This window comes from Eriocheir sinensis, chromosome 50, assembly GCF_024679095.1.
Source record: "Eriocheir sinensis breed Jianghai 21 chromosome 50, ASM2467909v1, whole genome shotgun sequence".
Classification (NCBI taxonomy): domain Eukaryota; kingdom Metazoa; phylum Arthropoda; class Malacostraca; order Decapoda; family Varunidae; genus Eriocheir; species Eriocheir sinensis.
Window position 1 is genome coordinate 6,949,280 of NC_066558.1, and position 20,000 is coordinate 6,969,279.

The window sequence follows — 20,000 nt, forward strand, 5'->3', positions numbered from 1 at the left end:
CAGTGACGGGCCAAATTTGTGGCTTTACCGTGTAGCAGCGATGGGCCAAATTTGTGGCTTTACCATGTAGCAGCGACGGGCCAAATTTGTGGCTTTACCGTGTAGCAGCGACGTAATAAATTTGTGGTTTACTGTAGCAGCGACCAAATTTGTGGTTTTACTGTAGCAGCGATGGGCCAAATTTGTGGGTTTACCATGTAGCAGTGATGGGCCAAATTTGTGGTTTTACCATGTAGCAGTGATGTAATAAATTTGTGGCTTTACCATGTAGCAGTGATGGGCCAAATTTGTGGCTTTACTGTGTAGCAGTGATGGGCCAAATTTGTGGCTTTACTGTGTAGCAGTGAAGGGCCAAATTTGTGGCTTTACTGTGTAGCAGTGATGGGCCAAATTTGTGGCTTTACCGTGTAGCAGTGACAGGCCATATTTTTGCCATGATATAAACCCCCCAAAATAGATGATGCATAAACTGATCACAAATGCTTTGATATATATTATGGAATGGTTTGTGTGAGTAATGATTTTTCCTCATTTTTCTCGCATTTCTCTCGCATTGATCCACGCAGCTACTGGGTTAAAAAAAAGTATGGAATTGTGTAGTTGTGTATGCTGATAATTTTAGGAATACATAGGAATACTTAGGAATACATCTTCATCTTCATAAGTTTCTACAGAATGTTGTCTTTTTACTTTATCTAGAATCAACTTTTTAACGCACAATATTTTTTTGTAGAATTGATTTTATGGAATTTCTAGAATACTCATGATACCCACACAGTCATTTCATAGCATCAAACTTATAACACAAACACACAGAATCGCATCCCCTCACACATCCCTCAACCTTTCAGTGTGTAACCAAGCCTGTCTCTTTTTATAATTAACTTTTTACTTAACAATTTTTACCATTTTTTCTGCTGTTTTATTTTTTCTCGACCTATTACACACACACACACACACACACACACACACACACACACACACACACACACACACACACACACACACACACACACACACACACACACGTACAGAATCGCATCCCCTCACACATCCCTCAACCTTTCAATGTCTAACCAACCCTGTATCTCTTTTTATAATTAACTTTTTACTTAACAATTTTTAATCATTTTTCTCCTCAGTTTTATTATTTCTCGACCTACAACACACACACACACACACACACACACACACACACACACACACACGTACAGAATCGCATCCCCTCACACATCCCTCAACCTTTCAGTGTGTAACCAACCCTGTATCTTTTTATAATTAACTTTTTACTCACCAATTTCTACCATTTTTTCTGCTGTTTTATTTTTTCTCAACCTACAACACACACACACACACACACACACACACACACACATGTACAGAATCGCATCCCCTCACACATCCCTCAACCTTTCAATGTGTAACCAAGCCTGTATCTCTTTTTATAATTAACTTTTTACTTAACAATTTTTAATCATTTTTCTCCTCAGTTTTATTATTTCTCGACCTATTACACACACACACACACACACACACACACACACACACACACACACACACATGTACAAAATCGCATCCCCTTACACATCCCTCAACCTTTCAATGTGTAACCAACCCTGTATCTTTTTATAATTGACTTTTTACTCAACAATTTCTACCATTTTTTCTGCTGTTTTATTTTTTCTCAACCTACAACACACACACACACACACACACACACACACACACACACACACACACACACACACACATGTACAAAATCGCATCCCCTCACACATCCCTCAACCTTTCAATGTCTAACCAACCCTGTATCTCTTTTTATAATTAACTTTTTACTTAACAATTTTTAATCATTTTTCTCCTCAGTTTTATTATTTCTCTCACTATCACACACACACACACACACACACACACACACACACACACACACACATGTACAAAATCGCATCCCCTCACACATCCCTCAACCCTTCAATGTCTAACCAACCCTGTCTCTTTTTTAATTAACGTTTTACTGATCAATTTTTACCATTTTTCCTCCCTTGCAGTGCGTGACAGAGTGCGGACCAAAATGGAACGCGATATCCTGGCCGACGTGAACCATCCCTTTGTGGTGAGGCTGCACTACGCCTTCCAGACCGAGGGCAAGCTGTACCTCATCCTGGACTTCCTGAGGGGGGGAGACCTCTTCACTCGGCTGTCCAAGGAGGTACGGAGGAGGAAGAGGAAGATGATGAGTTAAATGGAGAAATGAGGAAATGAAACTAAAGGAAATGAGGAAGGAAGAGTTTGAATGGAGGAGGAGGAGGTGGAGGAGGAAGATGAATTAAGAGAAGAGGAGGAGGAGGAGGAGGAAGAAGAGGAGGAGGAGGAGGAGGAGGTGGATCTACATGTCAATCTCTCTATCTCATTATCTTCTCCTTTCTTTTATTCCTCTTCTTCCTTTCTCCTCTTCCTTATTTCCTATTTTTTCATTTTTCCTCATTTATCACATTCTCTCTCTCTCTCTCTCTCTCTCTCTCTCTCTCTCTCTCTCTCACACATGAAGTTCCTCTCAATATTAACTTCTTCTTCTTCTTCTTCTTCTTCTTCTTCTTCTTCTTCTTCTTTATCATATCTCCTTTTCTGTTCTCTTTCCTTCACTACACATTAACCTCACTATCTTCCTCCTCTTCCTCTTCCTCTTCTTCCTCTTCTTCTTAACCAATTTCCTCCTATTCTCTCCTTCTTTCTCCTTTATCGTATCTTCTCTCTTCTCTTCCCTTCACTTCACATCAACCTCACTACTCTTCTTCCTCCTCCTCCTCCTCCTCCTCTTCTTCTTCCTCTTCCTTACATGATTGCTGCTCTGAATGGTCTGTAATTGAACCTAACGCGTCCCTTTCATGTCTCACCTTAGTTTACCCTTTTATATATGGCTTCTGTGGCTGTCTGATGTGGCTGTTTGATGTCTGTGTGTGTGTGTGTGTGTGTGTGTGTCTGTGTGTGTGTGTGTGTGTGTGTGTGTGTGTGTGTGTGTGTGTCTGTGTGTGTGTGTGTGTGTGTGTGTGTGTTTTAATTCAGCGTTTTCTTCCTCTTTCTCAATTTCTCTCTTTTCCTTGTTTTTCTCTCCATTCCTCTTTTTTTTGTTTATTGTCTTATTTTCTTCTTTCTTTCTTCTTTTGGTTCATGGTAAGTTATCTTGTCTTCCTCCTCTTCTTCCTCCTTTCTTCGTATCTTTGTTTTCTTCTTTGTTTTGATCTCGTTTTCTTGATGTCTTGTTCCTGTTCTTTTTTTCTTTATCCTTCTCTTTTATTTTCTCTTCTCCTTCCTTCCTTCTGTTTCTTTCCTCCTCTTCTTCTTTTCTTTCTCTATTTCTTTCATCTCTATTTCTTCATTCTTTGTGGCTGTTCTTTCTCCTCTCCTCCTCCTCCTCCTCCTCTTCCTCTTCCTCCTCCATCCTCTCTCTTAGTATCTTATGAATGTTCCTTTTCTCTTCTCTTCTTGTATCTCTTCCTCTCTCCTCCTCCTCCTCCTCCTAATGCCTGGTAGCTTGGTGTTCACTCTCCCTCTCTCTTTCCTCTCTCTTTCCTCTCCCTCCTATCCATTCTATTTCTCTCCCTTGCCGCACTCTTTCCTCCCTCATCCCTCCTGATACTCCCTCCTGACACACCCACTCTCCCTCTCTCTTCCCTCTCCCTCCTATCCATTCTATTTCTCTCCCTTGCTGCACTCTTTCCTCCCTCATCCCGCCTGATACTCCCTCCTAACACCTGCTCTTCCTCGCACTAATCCTCCGTCCCCCCCACAGATCATGTTCACCGAGGAGGACGTCAAGTTCTACCTGGCAGAGTTGGCGCTGGCTCTCGACCACCTACACTCCGTTGGGGTCATCTACCGGGACCTCAAGCCGGAGAAGTGAGTCTTATTTTTTTTATTTATTTTTTTTATTTATTTATTTATTTTTTTGGTTATAGGATGGTAAAAAAAAGGAGATCGAAGAGTGAGGTTAGGGGCTTCGTGGTGCAGTGGTTAGCACACTCAGCTCACAATCAAGAGAGCCCGGGTTCGATTCCCGGGTGGAGTGGAAAAACTTGGGGGGCTTTTCCGATACCCTATACCCCTGTCCACCCAGCAGTGAATGGGTAACAGGTATTAATCAGGGGTTGTGTCCTGTCTCCTGGGGTCTGTTTCCTTCTCCTATAGTTCCTTCCCTTCCTGTCTCTCTCCGGCATGTGACCACGGATGTTGTGCCGACTAAACAAAACTTTCCAACTTCAAAGAGTGAGGGAGCAATAGGAAATGGGAGAAAGAATGTGAAAAATGAGAATGAAGGAGAAAAAGAGTTGCGAGAAAGATGAGTAGATGAAAGAGAAGGAGACAGGAGTATGTGTGTTGTTTCCACCTTTAATCAGGTAAATCATAATCTGTTACTTGTAGACAGATATTAATGCCATTCTGGGTCTGTTTATCTTCCTTGAATACGTAGACTTAATGTTCTGTTAGGTTTGGTTAATTATTTGAATGTTACTCGCTGTGGGGAGGAGTTGGCCGTGATCCTTCGCATTCAGTTGCTTCATTAGTCCAGTAGTAAAGGTAAAGTTGGGTGCACATGCTATGGCTGTGCACGGCCTCGGTGCTCAACTCCGTCACACTGGCCCTTGAGCCTGTGGTGGGTAATAACCACAGGGCCAGGGTGGTCACCACAGTCTACCTTCCCCAGCTTTCTCCAGGTATATACCCACTCATCCACCGGCCCAAAAGTGATCATGACCCGCTGGATGAGGTCTGCACTGACTGCCCGAACTGGGATTCAAACCCAGGGCTGTGGATTTGTAGCTAGGTGTCATAACCACTGCACCACGGATATATAAGGGGGCTCCGTGGTGCAGTGGTTAGCACACTCGGCTCACAATCGAGAGAGCCTGGGTTTGATTCCCGGGCGGAGTGGAAAAACTTGGGCGGCTTTTCCGATACCCTACGCCCCTGTCCACCCAGCAGCGAATGGGTAACAGATATTAATCGGGGGTTGTGTCCCGTCTCCTGGGCTCTGTTCCCTTCTCCTATAATTCCTTCCCCCTCCTGTCTCTCTCCAGCACATGACCACAGATGTTGCACCGACTAAACGAAACTTTCCAACTTTCCAGCCACGGAGATATATAATTCAGTAGGCTGTGATCTGTTGCCCATCAGCACTGAGTAATGGCTCTCCACACTTCATGCCACACCACTCATGTACACCCCAGCCTCACCTTGCCCTTCACCCTGCAGCATCCTCCTGGACGCCGACGGCCACATCTCACTGACGGACTTTGGGCTGTGCAAGGAGGCGCTGGAGGACCAGAAGGCCTACAGCTTCTGCGGCACCGTGGAGTACATGGCGCCCGAGGTGGTGAACCGCCGCGGCCACAACACTGCCGCTGACTGGTGGTCCTTTGGGGTGCTGCTGGTGAGTGGGGGTGAGGGGGGGGGGAGGGTGATTGTGTTGTTGTATGGGGGTGAAGGGTGATCTTGTGAAGGTTGTTTAGGTTAGATTAGGTTAGGTTTGTTAGGTTAGGTTAGGTGAGGGGTAGGGGTGGGTGATGGGGAGGAGGTGAAGTATGAGGGGGGAAAGGGTGCTTGTGTTGTTGTTATGGGGTGAAGGGTGTTTAGGTTAGTTAGGTTAGGTTAGGGGTGAGGGGTGGGGGAGGGGGAAGGTGCTTGTGTTGTTGTTATGGGGTGAGGGGGTGTGAAGTATGAGGGAGGGAAGGTGATTGTGTTGTTGTTATGGGGGGTGAAGGGTGATCTTGTGAAGGGTGTTTAGGCTAGTTAGGTTAGGTTAGGGGTGAGGGATTAGGGTGATGGGTGAAGGGGGGAGGTGAAATATGAGGGAGGGAAAGGGTGCTTATGTTGTTATGGGGGGTGAAGGGGGATCTTGTGAAGGGTGTTTAGGCTAGTTAGGTTAGGTTAGGGGTGAGGGATTAGGATGATGGTGTGAAGTATGAAGAGAGAGAAGGGTGATTGTGTTGTTATGGGTGAAGGGTGATGGGGGGAGGAGGGGCTATTCTTCATATATCTTCAAGCTTGAGATAGCAACGGGATGTTCTCTTTTATATCTTATCTTGATCTTTCATTTTCTGTTCCTTTCCTTAACATCAACATTACCTTAACATTATCTTACATCAATACATCAGCATGAACTCCCTTCCTATCAACTCTGGTTAAGGTGGGTTATAAATCATTCACCCATATCTTGCTTCCTACTTATGAAGAACTCTCGTCTTGCCTCACATGCCTTCTATTAACCTTCAAGCCTCCTGGAGACTGTAGGAAAGAATGTGGAGATCAGTGAAAATGGGGAAATGTGATGAAAGTGTGGAAGCCGAGGGACAAGGGACCTTCAAGCCTCCTGGAGATTGTGGGAAAGAATGTGGAGATCAGTGAAAATGGGGAAATGCGATGAAATGTGTGGAAGCCGAGGGACAAGGACCTTCATTGTGGGAAAGAATGTGGAGATCAGTGAAAATGGGGAAATGCGATGAAATGTGTGGAAGCCGAGGGACAAGGGGTCGAGCGGAGCTAAGACCGGCATTTTTAGACGCTCCTGCCGCTCACATCATCAATCTCCAAAGACCAAAAATGATATTAATAGCGTTGTGATTAATGTTATTTCCGCGTTCATGTTACAGAAGCTTTGTCACGCTACCACCAGGGTCAGAGAACTACCCCTGGAAATGCCCAAACTACCCGTGAAAGCGTTGTCAAAGTTGTGTTCTCGGGCTTTGGAAGGTATAGAAATATGGCCCTAAGCCCCCAGTAGGATGCTAGACATATTTTCACCTGTCCCTTAGTGAGCCTGAGGGGGGTGAAGGGGACGAAACCCCCACACACACCCAAGAGCATGAACACTCACTTCTCACATCAACTATTTCTAGAGGTCAAAGAGGGGATCAGTCGGGTTCTAATGAGTGTTTCTTTAGGTTCACGGTACAGAGGAAGGGTCACACTACCACCAGGGTCATAAAACTACTACTGGAAAAGCCCAAAACTTCTGTGAAAGCCTTGCCAAATGTGTTTCTTAGGTTCACAGTACAGAGGAAGGGTCACACTACCACCAGGGTCATAAAACTACCCCTGGAAAAGCCCAAAACTTCTATGAAAGCCTTGCCAAATGTGTTTCTTAGGTTCACGGTACAGAGGAAGGGTCACACTACCACCAGGGTCATAAACTACCCTGGAAAAGCCCAAAACTTCTATGAAAGCCTTGCCAAATATGTTTCTTAGGTTCACGGTACAGAGGAAGGGTCACACTACCACCAGGGTCATAAAACTACCCCTGGAAAAGCCCAAAACTTCTATGAAAGCCTTGCCAAATGTGTTTCTTAGGTTCACGGTACAGAGGAAGGGTCACACTACCACCAGGGTCATAAAACTACCCCTGGAAAAGCCCAAAACTTCTATGAAAGCCTTGCCAAATGTGTTTCTTAGGTTCACGGTACAGAGGAAGGGTCACACTACCACCAGGGTCATAAAACTACCCCTGGAAATGCCCACAACTTATACGAAAGCCTTGTGAATTATGTGAACTTGGCCGACGAAATGTTTTGAAATATGACTTAATGGTTCCCACACACATTTCATGGCAATTTTTACACTTGTTTTGATCTCTACATTATCTCCTTTAATTTTCTAGAAGCTTTGAAGATTAGTAAATGACATATATGACAACAGAAGACCAATTAGCTAAGGTGGAATTGAGATATTGGTGTGTTAATGATACAAGTCTTCACCTCACCTCCCCTAACATCAGCATCCCTTCCCCTAACACCCCTCCCTCCACCCTCCAGTTTGAGATGCTGACGGGTGCGCTGCCCTTCCAAGGCGCCAACCGGAAGGAGACCATGAACCTGATCCTGAAGGCCAAGCTGGGCATGCCGCCGTACCTCAGCCCCGAGGCACAGTCCCTCCTGCGGGCGCTCTTCAAGAGGAACCCGGCAAACAGGCTTGGTGCAGGTGAGTGGGGCCGGACGCTTGCTTGTGTTATTGTTTTTGAACTTGTAAGAGGGAAGTAGAAGAAGGAATTTAGTTGTGTTTTGTTTTAGAGGTGTTTTTTTTTATAGTTTTTCACCTGTAGAATTTTAGAAGAAGGGATGTAATTCTGTTTTGTTTTAGTGGTGTTTTTTTTTATAGTTTTTCACCTGTAGAATTTTAGAAGAAGGGATGTAATTGTTTTGTTGTAGTGGTGTTTTTTTTTATAGTTTTTCACCTGTAGAATTTTAGAAGAAGGGATGTGATTGTTTTGTTTTAGTGGTTCGGTTAATTTTGATCCTGTTGTAGGAGGGTGTATCTGTGTTTCCGTCGGTTCACCTGAGTCTGAAGTCTGCATTATTGCACAACGACAACCTGCAGCCACACAGCATCTCCGATTTCGTGAATAATGAGTGCTGGCCTACGTGTAGTAAATTTTATTCCCCTCTTCTGTCATGTGGATTATTTACTTTACTTGAAACACATGAGAAATTTATCTGTTTTGGAAATTAAATATTTTCCAAATGTTCCACCGGGGACGTAAACCCCGGCCCTGGAGGCTGAGTCAAGGGAATGAAGGCCTTTTAGGAGTCTTTTGCTGCATCTTGGGACCATTACATTTTTGCTTACCTTAACTTTACCTAACTTTACTTAACTTTACCTAACTTTACTTAACTTTACCTAACTTTACCTAACTTTATAATATTAATGCTGAAGATAATTATAAGTTTAACCCGTTCACTACGGCCGGGCCAAAACAGCGCCCCACACCGTACCGGGATTGCCATGTAGCAAATTCCAAATGTCGCTATTGAATATAACAAGTTTTCAGCCATAAACTCAACATAATCATCATGTATTATATATGAAAACATGCAGAATTAAATGGTGCACATAAAGAAACATAAATTAATTGATAATTTTGAGATGTAAGCATAAATATAGAGACAAAATAACTCATATATTGGCTAAAGCGAGCCAGGACGCAGCATGCACGTCCTGGGATATGGTACGGGGCACACAAGGACACAGTAAACGCATCCTCGTGTTGAAGGGTTAACAAATAGGAGGAGGAAGACAGTGATGCTAAAGATGATGATGAGTTAGGAAAAAGTGGAACAGTAGAGGGAAAGTAATAACAAAGACAATAACAAGAACAACAAAGAGAAGAAGGAGTAAAGGCAGAGCAACAGAAAAACAGTGACATTAAATTAGAGAATAACACCGCCAGGCACCTTCCTAACAGCCCCAACACTAACACTACCTCTGACAACAACAACATCAACAGTAATTCCCTCCACCCCGCCAGGCACCGAGGGCGTGGAGGAGCTCAAGCGCCACCCATTCTTCGCCTCCATCGACTGGGACAAGCTCTACGCCAAGCAGATCGAGCCGCCCTTTAAGCCGGCCGTCTCCAAGGCTGACGACACCTTCTACTTTGACCAGGAGTTCACCACGCGCACCCCCAGAGGTAAGCACCCCATCCCTCACCCCTGTTGCAGCCTCCCCCATTGATTCCTCTGTTTTCCTTCTCTTTCTTTTTTTTAATTCGTCATCTTCTTGTCTTCTGTTACTTTGCTGTGTTCCAGTGTATTCAAAACCCTTCCTCGGTCCCTCAACTCCAATTTCCTTCCTTCAAAACCCTTCCTCTGTCTCTCAACATATGTCCCCCCCACCTAACACCCTTCCTCTGTCCCTCAACTTCAATTTCCTTCCTCTAACACCCTTCTGTCTCTTAACTCCATTCTCTACCACATAACACCATTCTTCTGTCTTTTAACTCCATTCATTATATACGAAATTCTATTCTCACGACACAGACTCCATTCTCAACCCTTCCTCTGTCTTCCCTTTTCATTCTTTACCTGCTAATTTCCTTAAGCCTTGTTCACACTGTGCCGAATCTGGGGCTCGACAACCCAGCGACTCAGGGTATACGAGGTCTTGGGTGCGAAATCTTGATGTGGAAGGGTCGCATATGGTTGGAAAGACTATGTGCGATATTATAAGACATTTTTGCTTCCTACATCAGCTATTTCTAAAGGTCAAAGAGGGGGTCAGTCGGGTTCTAATGAGTGCTCCTTCAGGTTCGCGGTACAGAGGAAGGATCAAACTACCACCAGGGTCATAAAACTACTCCTGGAAATGCCCACAACTCCTACGAAAGCCTTGCCAAATGTGTTTCTTAGGTTCACGGTACAGAGGAAGGGTCACACTACCACCAGGGTCATAAAACTATTCCTGGAAATGCCCACAACTTCTATGAAAGCCTTGCCAAATGTGTTTCTTAGGTTCACGGTACAGAGGAAGGATCAAACTACCACTAGGGTCATAAAACTATTCCTGGAAATGCCCACAACTCCTACGAAAGCCTTGCCAAATGTGTTTCTTTAGGTTCACGGTACAGAGGAAGGGTCACACTACCACCAGGGTCATAAAACTATTCCTGGAAATGCCCACAACTCCTACGAAAGCCTTGCCAAATAGGTGTTCTTGGGCGTCGAAATGTCTTATATACGACCCAATGTGCGACTCTTTCATATCAACATTTCAAACCCAAGACCTCGTGTTCCTGGAGTCGCTGGGTTGTCGTCGCCCAGAGTTGGCACAGCATGAACGGGGCTTTACTTGTGACACTGACTTCATTCTCCATCCTTCTGTTTCCCCATTCTCCTCCCTTCTTCTATTTCCCTATTCTATTCTTTACCCATTATTCCCTTCCTTACAACACAAGACTCCATTCCTCTCTCAACATCAGTCTGTACCCCAACTTCTTTTCTATCCACTTAACTCCTTTTCTCTCCACCTAACCCCATTCTTCTGTGACTCAATTCCCTTCCCTGGTCACTTGCTCCACCTAACCCCATTCTTCTGTCCCCCAACTCCCTTCCTTTCCCCTAACTCCCTTCTCTGGTCACTCTCCCCCCTCAACCCCATTCTTCTGTCCCCCAACTCCCTGCCCCTCCCTCTAATCCCCTTCCCTGGCCACAGACTCGCCCGGGGTGCCGCCCAGTGCCAATGCGACGCAGATGTTCAAGGGGTTTAGCTTTGTGGCGCCCTTCTTGCTGGAGGACCAGGTGGACGGGATGGAGATGACCCCCACGCACACCACCGAGAAGAACACATCGCTTAGCAAGGTGTGTGTGTGTGTGTGTGTGTGTGTGTGTGTGTGTGTGTGTGTGTGTGTGTTTTTATACAACAAAGGAGACAGCTCAAGGGCACAAAAAAAAAAGGAAACAATAATAAAAGAAAGCCTGCTACTCGCTGCTCCTATAAATGTGTGTGTGTGTGTGTGTGTTGGGGGTGACTGGTGGTACTTTTATTGTTTTATTAAGCTCACCAGGTGTGTAATTTAACCTGTTAAAGAAAAGAGAGGATCATAATTTCTCCCAAGTGTTCTATCAATATGTAGGATGTGTATTTTTTAATTTTTTTTAGAGTGGAAGTTTGTTAGTTTTGATTTTCGTTTTGCAGTTTTTTTTTATTATTGTTTTATTTTTATTCTTTTAGGAGAGTAACTGTGCTAGTGTTCTGTGTTCATATTTTTTGTTTTTGTGTTTAGAAGGAGAGTGTGTTCTTGTTTTTATCAATCTTTTGTTGTTTATCTTTGGGAGATGCGTATTCTATTTTTTGTTTTCTCTCACCTTTTCCGTGCAGTACGACAATATTATAGACACACAACAACAACAACAACAAAAGAAAGAAAGAAGAAAAAAGAAAAGTAAAACAAAACAAACATTGCACGGATAAACAAACAGATGGAGAACAAAACACACAAATTAATAAAACAATGAGGAATAAGGAAATGAATCACACCTTACTTTTTCTCTATTTTTTTTCTATCACAAGTACTTTATTGTTTTACTTTTCCTCTTTTCTTTATTTTATTACTTTATTTCTATGACTATATATAAAGCACAAAAACACACAGATTAATAAAACAATGAGAAATAAGACAATGAATCACACCTTACTTTTTCTCTTTTTTTTTCTATGACTATTTTATCACAAATACTTTATTGTTTTACTTTTTCTCTATTTCTTTATTTTATGACTTTACTTCTATGACTATACCTGACACCTTCCGCCCCCTTCCTGTGTCTCTCGGGGGCTTCGTGGTGCAGTGGTTGCTCAGCTCTGTCAGAGAGCCCGGGTTCGATTCCCGGGCGGAGTGGAAAAATTTGGGTGGCTTTTCCGATACCCTACGCCCCTGTCCACCCAGCAGTGAATGGGTACCAGGCATTAATCGGGGGTTGTGTCCTGTCTCCTGGGGTCTGTTCCCTTCTCCTATAATTCCTTCCCCTCCTGTCTCTCTCCGGCATATGACCACAGATGTTGCGCCGACTAAACGAAACTTTCCAACTTTTCCTGTCTCTCTCCGGCATGTGACCACAGATGTTGCGCCGACTAAACGAAACTTTCCAACTTTTCCTGTCTCTCTCCGGCATATGACTACAGATGTTGCGCCGACTAAACGAAACTTTCCAACTTTTCCTGCCTCTCTCTGGCATATGACTACAGATGTTGCGCCGACTAAACGAAACTTTCCAACTTTTCCAGCGTCTCTCCGGCATATGACTACAGATGTTGCGCCGACTAAACAAAACTTTCCAACTTTTCCTGTCTCTCTCCGGCATATGACCACAGATGTTGCGCCAACTAAACGAAACTTTCCAACTTTTCCAGCGTCTCTCCGGGGTCAAACCAAACAGCATACACGACGAGTACGATCTGTCCGAGGAGGTTGGCCGAGGGAGCTACAGTATTTGCCGGCGCTGCGTCCACAAGGGCACGAGGCAGGAGTACGCGGTGAAGGTCATTCCCAAGAAGACACGCGACTGCCAGGAGGAGATTGAGATACTTTATCGCTACGGACACCACTCCAATATCATATCGCTGAGAGACGTAAGTGTGTGGGTGTGTGTGTTTGTGTGTGTGTGTCGTGGAGGTATTGATGCCCATTAAGAGGGAGCCTGATCTCACAACACCTGACACCTGGCCGTAAAAATGACAGCTTGGGTGGATTCACTTAATTGGGCTGATGTTGACTCCACCAATTCTACCTCCATGGTGTGTGTGTGGGTGTGTGTCTTTGCAGAGAGATGTAAGTGTGTGTTTCGTGTTGTGTGTGTGTGTGTGTGTGTGTGTGTGTGTGTGTGTGTGTGTGTGTGGATGTGTGTGTGTGTGTGTGTGGATGTGTGTGTGATTGTGTGTGTGTGTGTGTGTGTGTGTGTGGGGATACCATTTCTCATAGGACATCAAAATTATATTACTATCGAACGTAACTTTTGTTCTCTTAAGGATTTTAGTGTTTATTAAAGATATAAACAGAGGAAAAGAAGATTACATTACCCATTGCTCATTCTATTGCATTACTATTGGGAGCTTAAAGTTAATATAGGCAGTGATGCTAAATATATATCCAGTAGAAGTTGCTGATCAAACCGTATGTTAGATAAAAGTGTATATTCCATGTCTTGTTGGATAGCCAGGTGATCTTTGCTGACCAGGCGCAGGTGTGTGAGGATGATAAGTTTGTGTATATCAGTAACTTGGCAGGTGTTTGAGGTTACCTGGAAATAGGGAAAGTGAGCCCGTCAGCTGTTGAGTCTAGCAGCCATATCTCATTGCCTTACCTGGTTTGTTGTACCTCACAGGTGTAGAAGGAAGTTGTTTTTGTTTGTATTTTTAAAGCAGGTGTATAATTTCTTACCTGTTGATATGAAAACGAGAGCACCATGTTCAGTGTTCAGTGCTTTACCTGAATTGTATAAAGACCTATTTTTTGCCTCATTAAACTCAGTTGGTTTGTCTTTATAATGATGTATAGGAAAAGTGAGACCTATTACCTGTTCAAATCAGAGACCTATTACCTGTTCAAATCAGAGACCTATTACCTGTTCAAATCAGAGACCTATTATCTGTTCAGATCAGAGACCTATTACCTGTTCAAATCAGAGACCTATTACCTGTTCAAATCAGAGACCTGTTACCTGTTCAAATCAGAGACCTATTACCTGTTCAAATCAGAGACCTATTACCTGTTCAAATCAGAGACCTGTTACCTGTTCAAATCAGAGACCTATTACCTGTTCAAATCAGAGACCTGTTACCTGTTCAAATCAGAGACCTATTACCTGTTCAAATCAGAGACCTATTACCTGTTCAAATCAGAGACCTATTATCTGTTCAAATCAGAGACCTATTATCTGTTCAAATCAGAGACCTGTTACCTGTTCAAATCAGAGACCTATTACCTGTTCAAATCAGAGACCTATTACCTGTTCAAATCAGAGACCTATTACCTGTTCAAATCAGAGACCTATTACCTGTTCAAATCAGAGACCTAGTACCTGTTCAAATCAGAGACCTATTACCTGTTCAAATCAGAGACCTATTACCTGTTCAAATCAGAGACCTATTACCTGTTCAAATCAAGCATCAACATTCACGTATCATAAATTCGCACCTTTTTTGTTCTATTCAACCCTTTCACGCACCATAACACGATTCCCGTCAAAACAGAATCGTCTACATCAGCTTTTGACTCGAATCCCGTCAAAAACTTTTAAAAATTCGCCAAAAACGAAGTATCTTTCAGAATCGCGTCAATTTTTATGCGTCAAAGATCCGAGCTCGACCTATTAAATAAACTAATTGTCAACTCTCGTGCTGTTGGATGCGAAGTGATAATTGCCTGTGGTTTAGTTGCCTCTCATTTGGCTGCCTGTGAGTGTGAGCGTCGTCCCTGTAATTTTTTTTTTTTTTTTTAGAGTCGGTAAACTTCGCTATTTATTTGCATTTCTTGATACTACTACTTAAAGAATGGTAAAGAAGAAAAACTGAAGGAGGAGGAAGAGGGGGAGGAGGAGGAGGAGGAGGAGGAGGAGGAAGAGGAGGAGGAGTTCTGATTACATGGAGGAAGAGGTGAGGGAAAAAAAAGGGAAGGTGACACACACACACACACACACACACACACACACACACACACACACACAACCACACACACACGAGTAAAATTTTTTCTTTCATGAGGCAGAATAATCTCTTCCAAAACCGTTGATATATAATAATGCCAGGAAAAAGAATACTCGTGGGTGAAATCGATAACATGATAAAACTTTTCCCCGCACAGCCAGGCCATTCCACGAGGCCCGCTAGGGAGCCCCAGACGGATATCACAGTGGAAACAGAACCTTATTAAACTTTTGGTGCGTGAAAGGGTTAGGCTTGGCAGATTTTTATCATTACCTGTTTATGGGGAAGATATGTCCACCATTTTCTGTGTTAGCTTGGTGGTGTCTTCAGGTAGGAAATCCACAGTCATGGGGTTGATGGTGACAGTAATGATATCTGTGTGGGGTTGTGTTTATTTGATAAGCGTGTGTTCGTACGTCACAAGAGACTGTCCAGCACCCTTCTTGGATATCTCGTTTCTCTCTGATTCAAAATATGTGTTGTTACTGCCAGTGTGTTGTGTTGTGCGATGTGTTTTTCATCTTGGTGGTGAAGTAGATTGAATTATTGTCTCATTTATTTTCTCTTTTAGGAGCAATGAGTAGCGAGCTTTTTTTATCCCCATTTGTTTCCCTTTTTTATGCCCTTGAACGGACGCTTGACCATCCCACCATTCTTAACCCACTTCAAACGCACCACCTTTAAAAAGTAACACTTAAAAATGGGTAACACTCTTCTGCTGTAAAAATAAAATAGCTTACCTGGTCTCTCGTCTTCGGCAGGTGTACGAGGATGACTCCCACGTGTACCTGGTGATGGAGCTGATGCAGGGCGGGGAGCTGCTCGACAAGATCCTGCGCCAAAAGTTCTTCTCCGAGCGCGAGGCGTCGGCCGTGCTGCTGACGCTGACCAATGCCGTGCAGTACCTCCACCAGAACGGGGTGTGTAGGGGTGACGGGGGGGTGGTGTGGGGGGGTTAGGATAGGGGACTTGGTGGGGGCTGTTTTTTAGTGTCTTTTCTCTGTTTTCTGTCTTTTGTTCCTGTTTTTTTTCCTGTTGTTTTCCTGTTTTCCTGTTTTTTTGTTTTGTTTTCCTGTTTTCCTGTTGTTTTCCTGTTTTCTTGTTTTTTTTGTTTTCTGTTTTCATGTTGTTTTCCTGTTTTCCTATTGCTTTCCTGTTGTTTTCCTGTTTTCCTGTTGTTTTCCTGTTTTCCTATTGTTTTTTGTGGGGGCTGTTTCTTACTATCTCTGTTTTCTGTCTTTTGTTCCTGTTGTTTTCCTTTGTTCTGTTTTCCTGTTGTTTTCCTGTTTTTTGTGGGGTCTGTTTCTTTGTATCTTTCTTTGTTTTCTGTCTTTTGTTCCTGTTGTTTTCCTGTTGTTTTCCTGTTTTTTGTGGGGTCTGTTTCTTTGTATCTCTTTGTTTTCGGTCTTTTGTTCCTGTTGTTTTCCTGTTGTTGTCCTGTTTTCCTGTTGTTTTCTGTCTTTCGTTCCTGTTTTCTGTCTTTTGTTCCTGTTCTCTGTTTTTCTCTCTCATTCCTCTCTTATTCCTGTGTGTGTCTCCCTTTTCCTTCTCTTTCTCTCCATCTCTCTTCTCCATCCCTGTTATCATTCCTCTCTTATTCCTTTGTGTGTTTCCCTTTTCCTTCTCTTTCTCTCCATCTCTCTTCTCCATCCCTGTTATCATTCCTCTCTTATTCCTGTGTGTGTTTCCCTTTTCCTTCTCTTTCTCTTCATCTCTCTTCTCCATCCCTCCATCCGTCCTCTCTTATTCCCTTTTTTGTTCTCTCTCTCTCCATCTGTCTTTGCTATGCCTCTCTCTTTATTCTTTATGTTCGTCTAAGTTCAGTGGACCCTCGGTATAACAGACGCACTTATAACAGACTTTTGGCATTAACGGACTAAGTTCTGCCACAAATAGTCCGTTTTATCGAGGTTTTACTGCATATTTCTGGTCTCTCAATTTAGGAGCAGTAAGTAGCGGGCTTTTTTTTTTAATTATTGTTTTCTTATTTTTTTTACGCCCTTGCACTGTCTCTGCTGTAAAAAAGAAAAAAAAATTGCTTATATGATCATTCAAAAGTCTAACCTAACACCTCCTCCCCTTGCCCTCCACCCCTCTTTTATGATCATTCAAAACCCTAACCTAACCCCTCCTCCCCTTGCCCTCCACCCCTCTTTTATGATCATTCAAAACCCTAACCTAACCCCTCCTCCCCTTGCCCTCCACCCCTCTTTTATGATCTTTCAAAACCCTAACCTAACACCCTCCTCCCCTTGCCCTCCACCCCTTAGGTCGTACATCGTGACCTCAAACCCTCCAACATCATGTACGCCGACATCTCCGGCAGCCCCGAGTCACTGAGGATATGTGACTTCGGGTTCGCCAAGCAGCTGCGCGCCGAGAACGGGCTCCTTATGACGCCCTGCTACACGGCGAACTTCGTGGCTCCGGAGGTGTTGAAGAGGCAGGGCTATGACGCGGCTTGTGATATCTGGAGCCTGGGAGTCCTGCTATACACCATGCTGGCCGGGTAAGTGTTGCCTGGGGTTTGTTGACGGTGATGAGTTGAACGGTAAAGCCGAGATTGTTCTTTTCTTTTTTGCTTTTTTTGTTTTGGAATGAAAGAAAATAAAGATGAAAAGTGGATAACGAAGGAAGTACAGAGAGAGAGAGAGAAAGAATAGAGAAAAAGGAACAAAGAAGAACAAATTAGAGTGATATTAGAAGAGGAATTAAGACATTAGGGATAAAGGAGAGGAAAAGAAAGGAAGAACATAGAGAGAGAGAGAGAGAAAGAAAAGAGAAAAAGGAACAAAGAAGAACAAATTACAGTGATATTAGAAGAGGAATTAAGACATTAGGGATAAAGGAGAGGAAAAGAAAGGAAGAACATAGAGAGAGAGAGAGAGAGAGAGAGAGAGAAAGAAAAGAGAAAAAGGAACAAAGAAGAACAAATTACAGTGATATTAGAAGAGGAATTAAGACATGAGGGATAAAGGAGAGGAAAAGAAAGGAAGAACATAGAAAAGAGAACAAAGACAGAAGAGAAAGGAAGGAAGGAAACAGTTTTTATCTTACTTTACTGTTCCTTCTATGTCTTTTGCATCTGTCTGGTTACCGATGGGACTGTTTGGGTTTTGTTTGTTGACGTTGAGAAGTTGAAAGCTAAACTCGACACAGTTCTCCCTTAATTTTATCTTACTCTACTGTTACTTCTATGTCTTTTGTGTCTGTCTGGTTATTGATGGAACTGTTTGGGCTGTGTGTCGTTGATGCTGGCCGGGTGAGTGTTGCGTGGGGTGTGTTGACGGTGATCAGTTGAACGCTATAGACAACACGCTTCTCTTGTAATTCAATCTTTCTTTACTATTACTTTTTATGTCTTTAGTATCTATGTCGGGTTACTGATGGGACTGTTTGGGTTGTGTGTCGTTGATGCTGGCCGGGTGAGTGTTGCGTGGGGTGTGTTGACGGTGATGAGTTGAAAGCTAAAGGCGACGCGCTTCTGTTTTAATTTTATCTTACTTTACTGTTACTTCTATGTCTTTTCTATCTATGTCTGGTTATTGATGGGACTTTGTGGGTTGTGTGTGTATGGTTGGTTGGTGTGTTCATGTGGTGCAAGGGGCAGTTCACGCTTTTTCTTCGCCTTTCCTCAAATTTAAGCGAGAAAAAAAAAAAAAGTATACTATATGGAAACAAAAAAGGTCCGCTGTGTTTTTCTTCTATTATTGTTTAAGGATATTCACATTATTATTATTATTGTTATTATTATTATTATTATTATTATTATTATTATTATTATTATTATTATTATTATTATTATTATTATTATTATTTGTGTCTAAGTGATCTTGTCCAACTTCCTAATGCAAAACTTCATAGATTCCTCTCCACCTTGTTACTGTCTGCTGTTTTTCCTGTCCACCTTTGTTCTTTTTTTGTTTTTTTGTTCTCTGTTCTTTCTTTCCTTTATTGCTCTCTATTCCTGTTTCTTTTTCATTCCCTTATTATTCCTCTGTTTGGTCTTTTCTTCCTCCTTCGTTCTTTAGTATCCCTCTTTCTTTCTTTCTTCTTATCCACTTTTTTTTCCAGTTCTTCTGTTTACTTTCTTTTTTGTCTTTTTTTCTCTATTCTTTGTTCTGTTTTTCGTTTCCTCTCCTTTATTTCTCATTTCTTTTTATTCCTTTCTAATATTAATCTTTCTTCTTCTTCTTTGTTCCTTCTTGTCTTTTCTCTCTCTCTCTCTCTCTCTCTCTCTCTCTCTCTCTCTCTCTCTCTCTCTCTCTCTCTCTCTCTCTCTCTCTCTCTCTCTCTCTCTCTCTCTCCCTTTTTTTTCCTTCATTCCAAAAAGCAAAAACAAAAAAAACAAGAAAATAATTGATAAAAACAACAAAATTTTAAAACAATAATAACAAAAACAACAAAAAAAGAAAAGAAAAATAAGAAAAAAACCATCCCGGTCTTTTTTGTTCTGAATGAAATAAGAAAAAAACAAAAAATGGAAATGACAAAAAACAAACAAAATGAGAGAGAGAGAGAGAGAGAGAGAGAGAGACATTCACTCATCCATCAACTCCACGAGACTCACGAGAGGAATAGAAGAAGAAGAAGAAGAAGAAGAAGAAGAAGAAGAAGAAGAAGAAGAAGAAGAAGAAGAGGAGGAGGAGGAGGAGGAGGAGGAGGAAGTTGACAAGAAGAATGATCTACCTCTAAAGCAAAAGGAAGAAGAAGAAGAAGAAGAAGAAGAAGAAGAAGAAGAAGAAGAAGGAGAAAATAAAAATAAACAACATTAAATTCAACAACAACAACAACAACGAAAACAAACTAGGACAACAACAAGAAGAAGAGGAGGAGGAGGAGGAGGAGGAAGAAGAAGAGGAAGAGGAAGAGTAGTAAAACGACACCCAGAAGGATACAGATCTTCCCCTTGAGATACTAATTCTGGAAGAGGAGGAGGAGGAGGTAGAGGAGGAGGAGGAGGAGGAGGAGGAGGATAGGGGAAAGAGATATGGGAAGAGAAGGTTGTAGGAAGAGAAGGCAGAGGAGGAGGAGGA

At 42.8% G+C, this 20,000-nt stretch overlaps 1 protein-coding gene and 2 long non-coding RNA genes across 22 annotated transcripts in view; 2 read left to right on the forward strand and 1 right to left on the reverse strand.

Annotated features, from left to right (window-relative positions):
* Positions 1–20,000, forward strand: part of LOC126982353 (ribosomal protein S6 kinase 2 beta-like) — a 227,704-nt gene that overhangs the window by 133,584 nt on the left and 74,120 nt on the right. For all 14 annotated transcript variants that reach the window (XR_007735132.1, XR_007735133.1, XR_007735123.1 and 11 more), the window contains 9 exons: positions 2,049–2,209; positions 3,791–3,897; positions 5,251–5,428; positions 7,806–7,971; positions 9,296–9,457; positions 10,978–11,123; positions 12,673–12,891; positions 15,726–15,884; positions 17,235–17,473. Coding sequence is in view for 1 of the 14 variants with exons in the window: in XM_050834369.1 (XP_050690326.1) it covers positions 2,049–2,209; positions 3,791–3,897; positions 5,251–5,428; positions 7,806–7,971; positions 9,296–9,457; positions 10,978–11,123; positions 12,673–12,891; positions 15,726–15,884; positions 17,235–17,473 (1,537 nt within the window). In the remaining 13 variants the exon portion in view is untranslated. The remainder of the gene's footprint in view (positions 1–2,048; positions 2,210–3,790; positions 3,898–5,250; positions 5,429–7,805; positions 7,972–9,295; positions 9,458–10,977; positions 11,124–12,672; positions 12,892–15,725; positions 15,885–17,234; positions 17,474–20,000) is intronic.
* Positions 6,466–7,799, forward strand: LOC126982355 (uncharacterized). The gene is made up of 3 exons (XR_007735134.1): positions 6,466–6,823; positions 6,896–7,142; positions 7,243–7,799. It is a non-coding gene; the product is annotated as an uncharacterized LOC126982355 (long non-coding RNA).
* LOC126982356 (uncharacterized) lies at positions 13,226–14,728 on the reverse strand. 7 transcript variants are annotated; one of them, XR_007735139.1, is made up of 5 exons: positions 14,340–14,728; positions 14,220–14,291; positions 14,100–14,147; positions 13,980–14,027; positions 13,226–13,883 (listed from the first exon to the last, which is right to left on the reverse strand). It is a non-coding gene; the product is annotated as an uncharacterized LOC126982356 (long non-coding RNA). The 7 variants fall into 7 exon arrangements; XR_007735137.1 differs by lacking the exon at positions 14,100–14,147; XR_007735138.1 differs by lacking the exon at positions 13,980–14,027.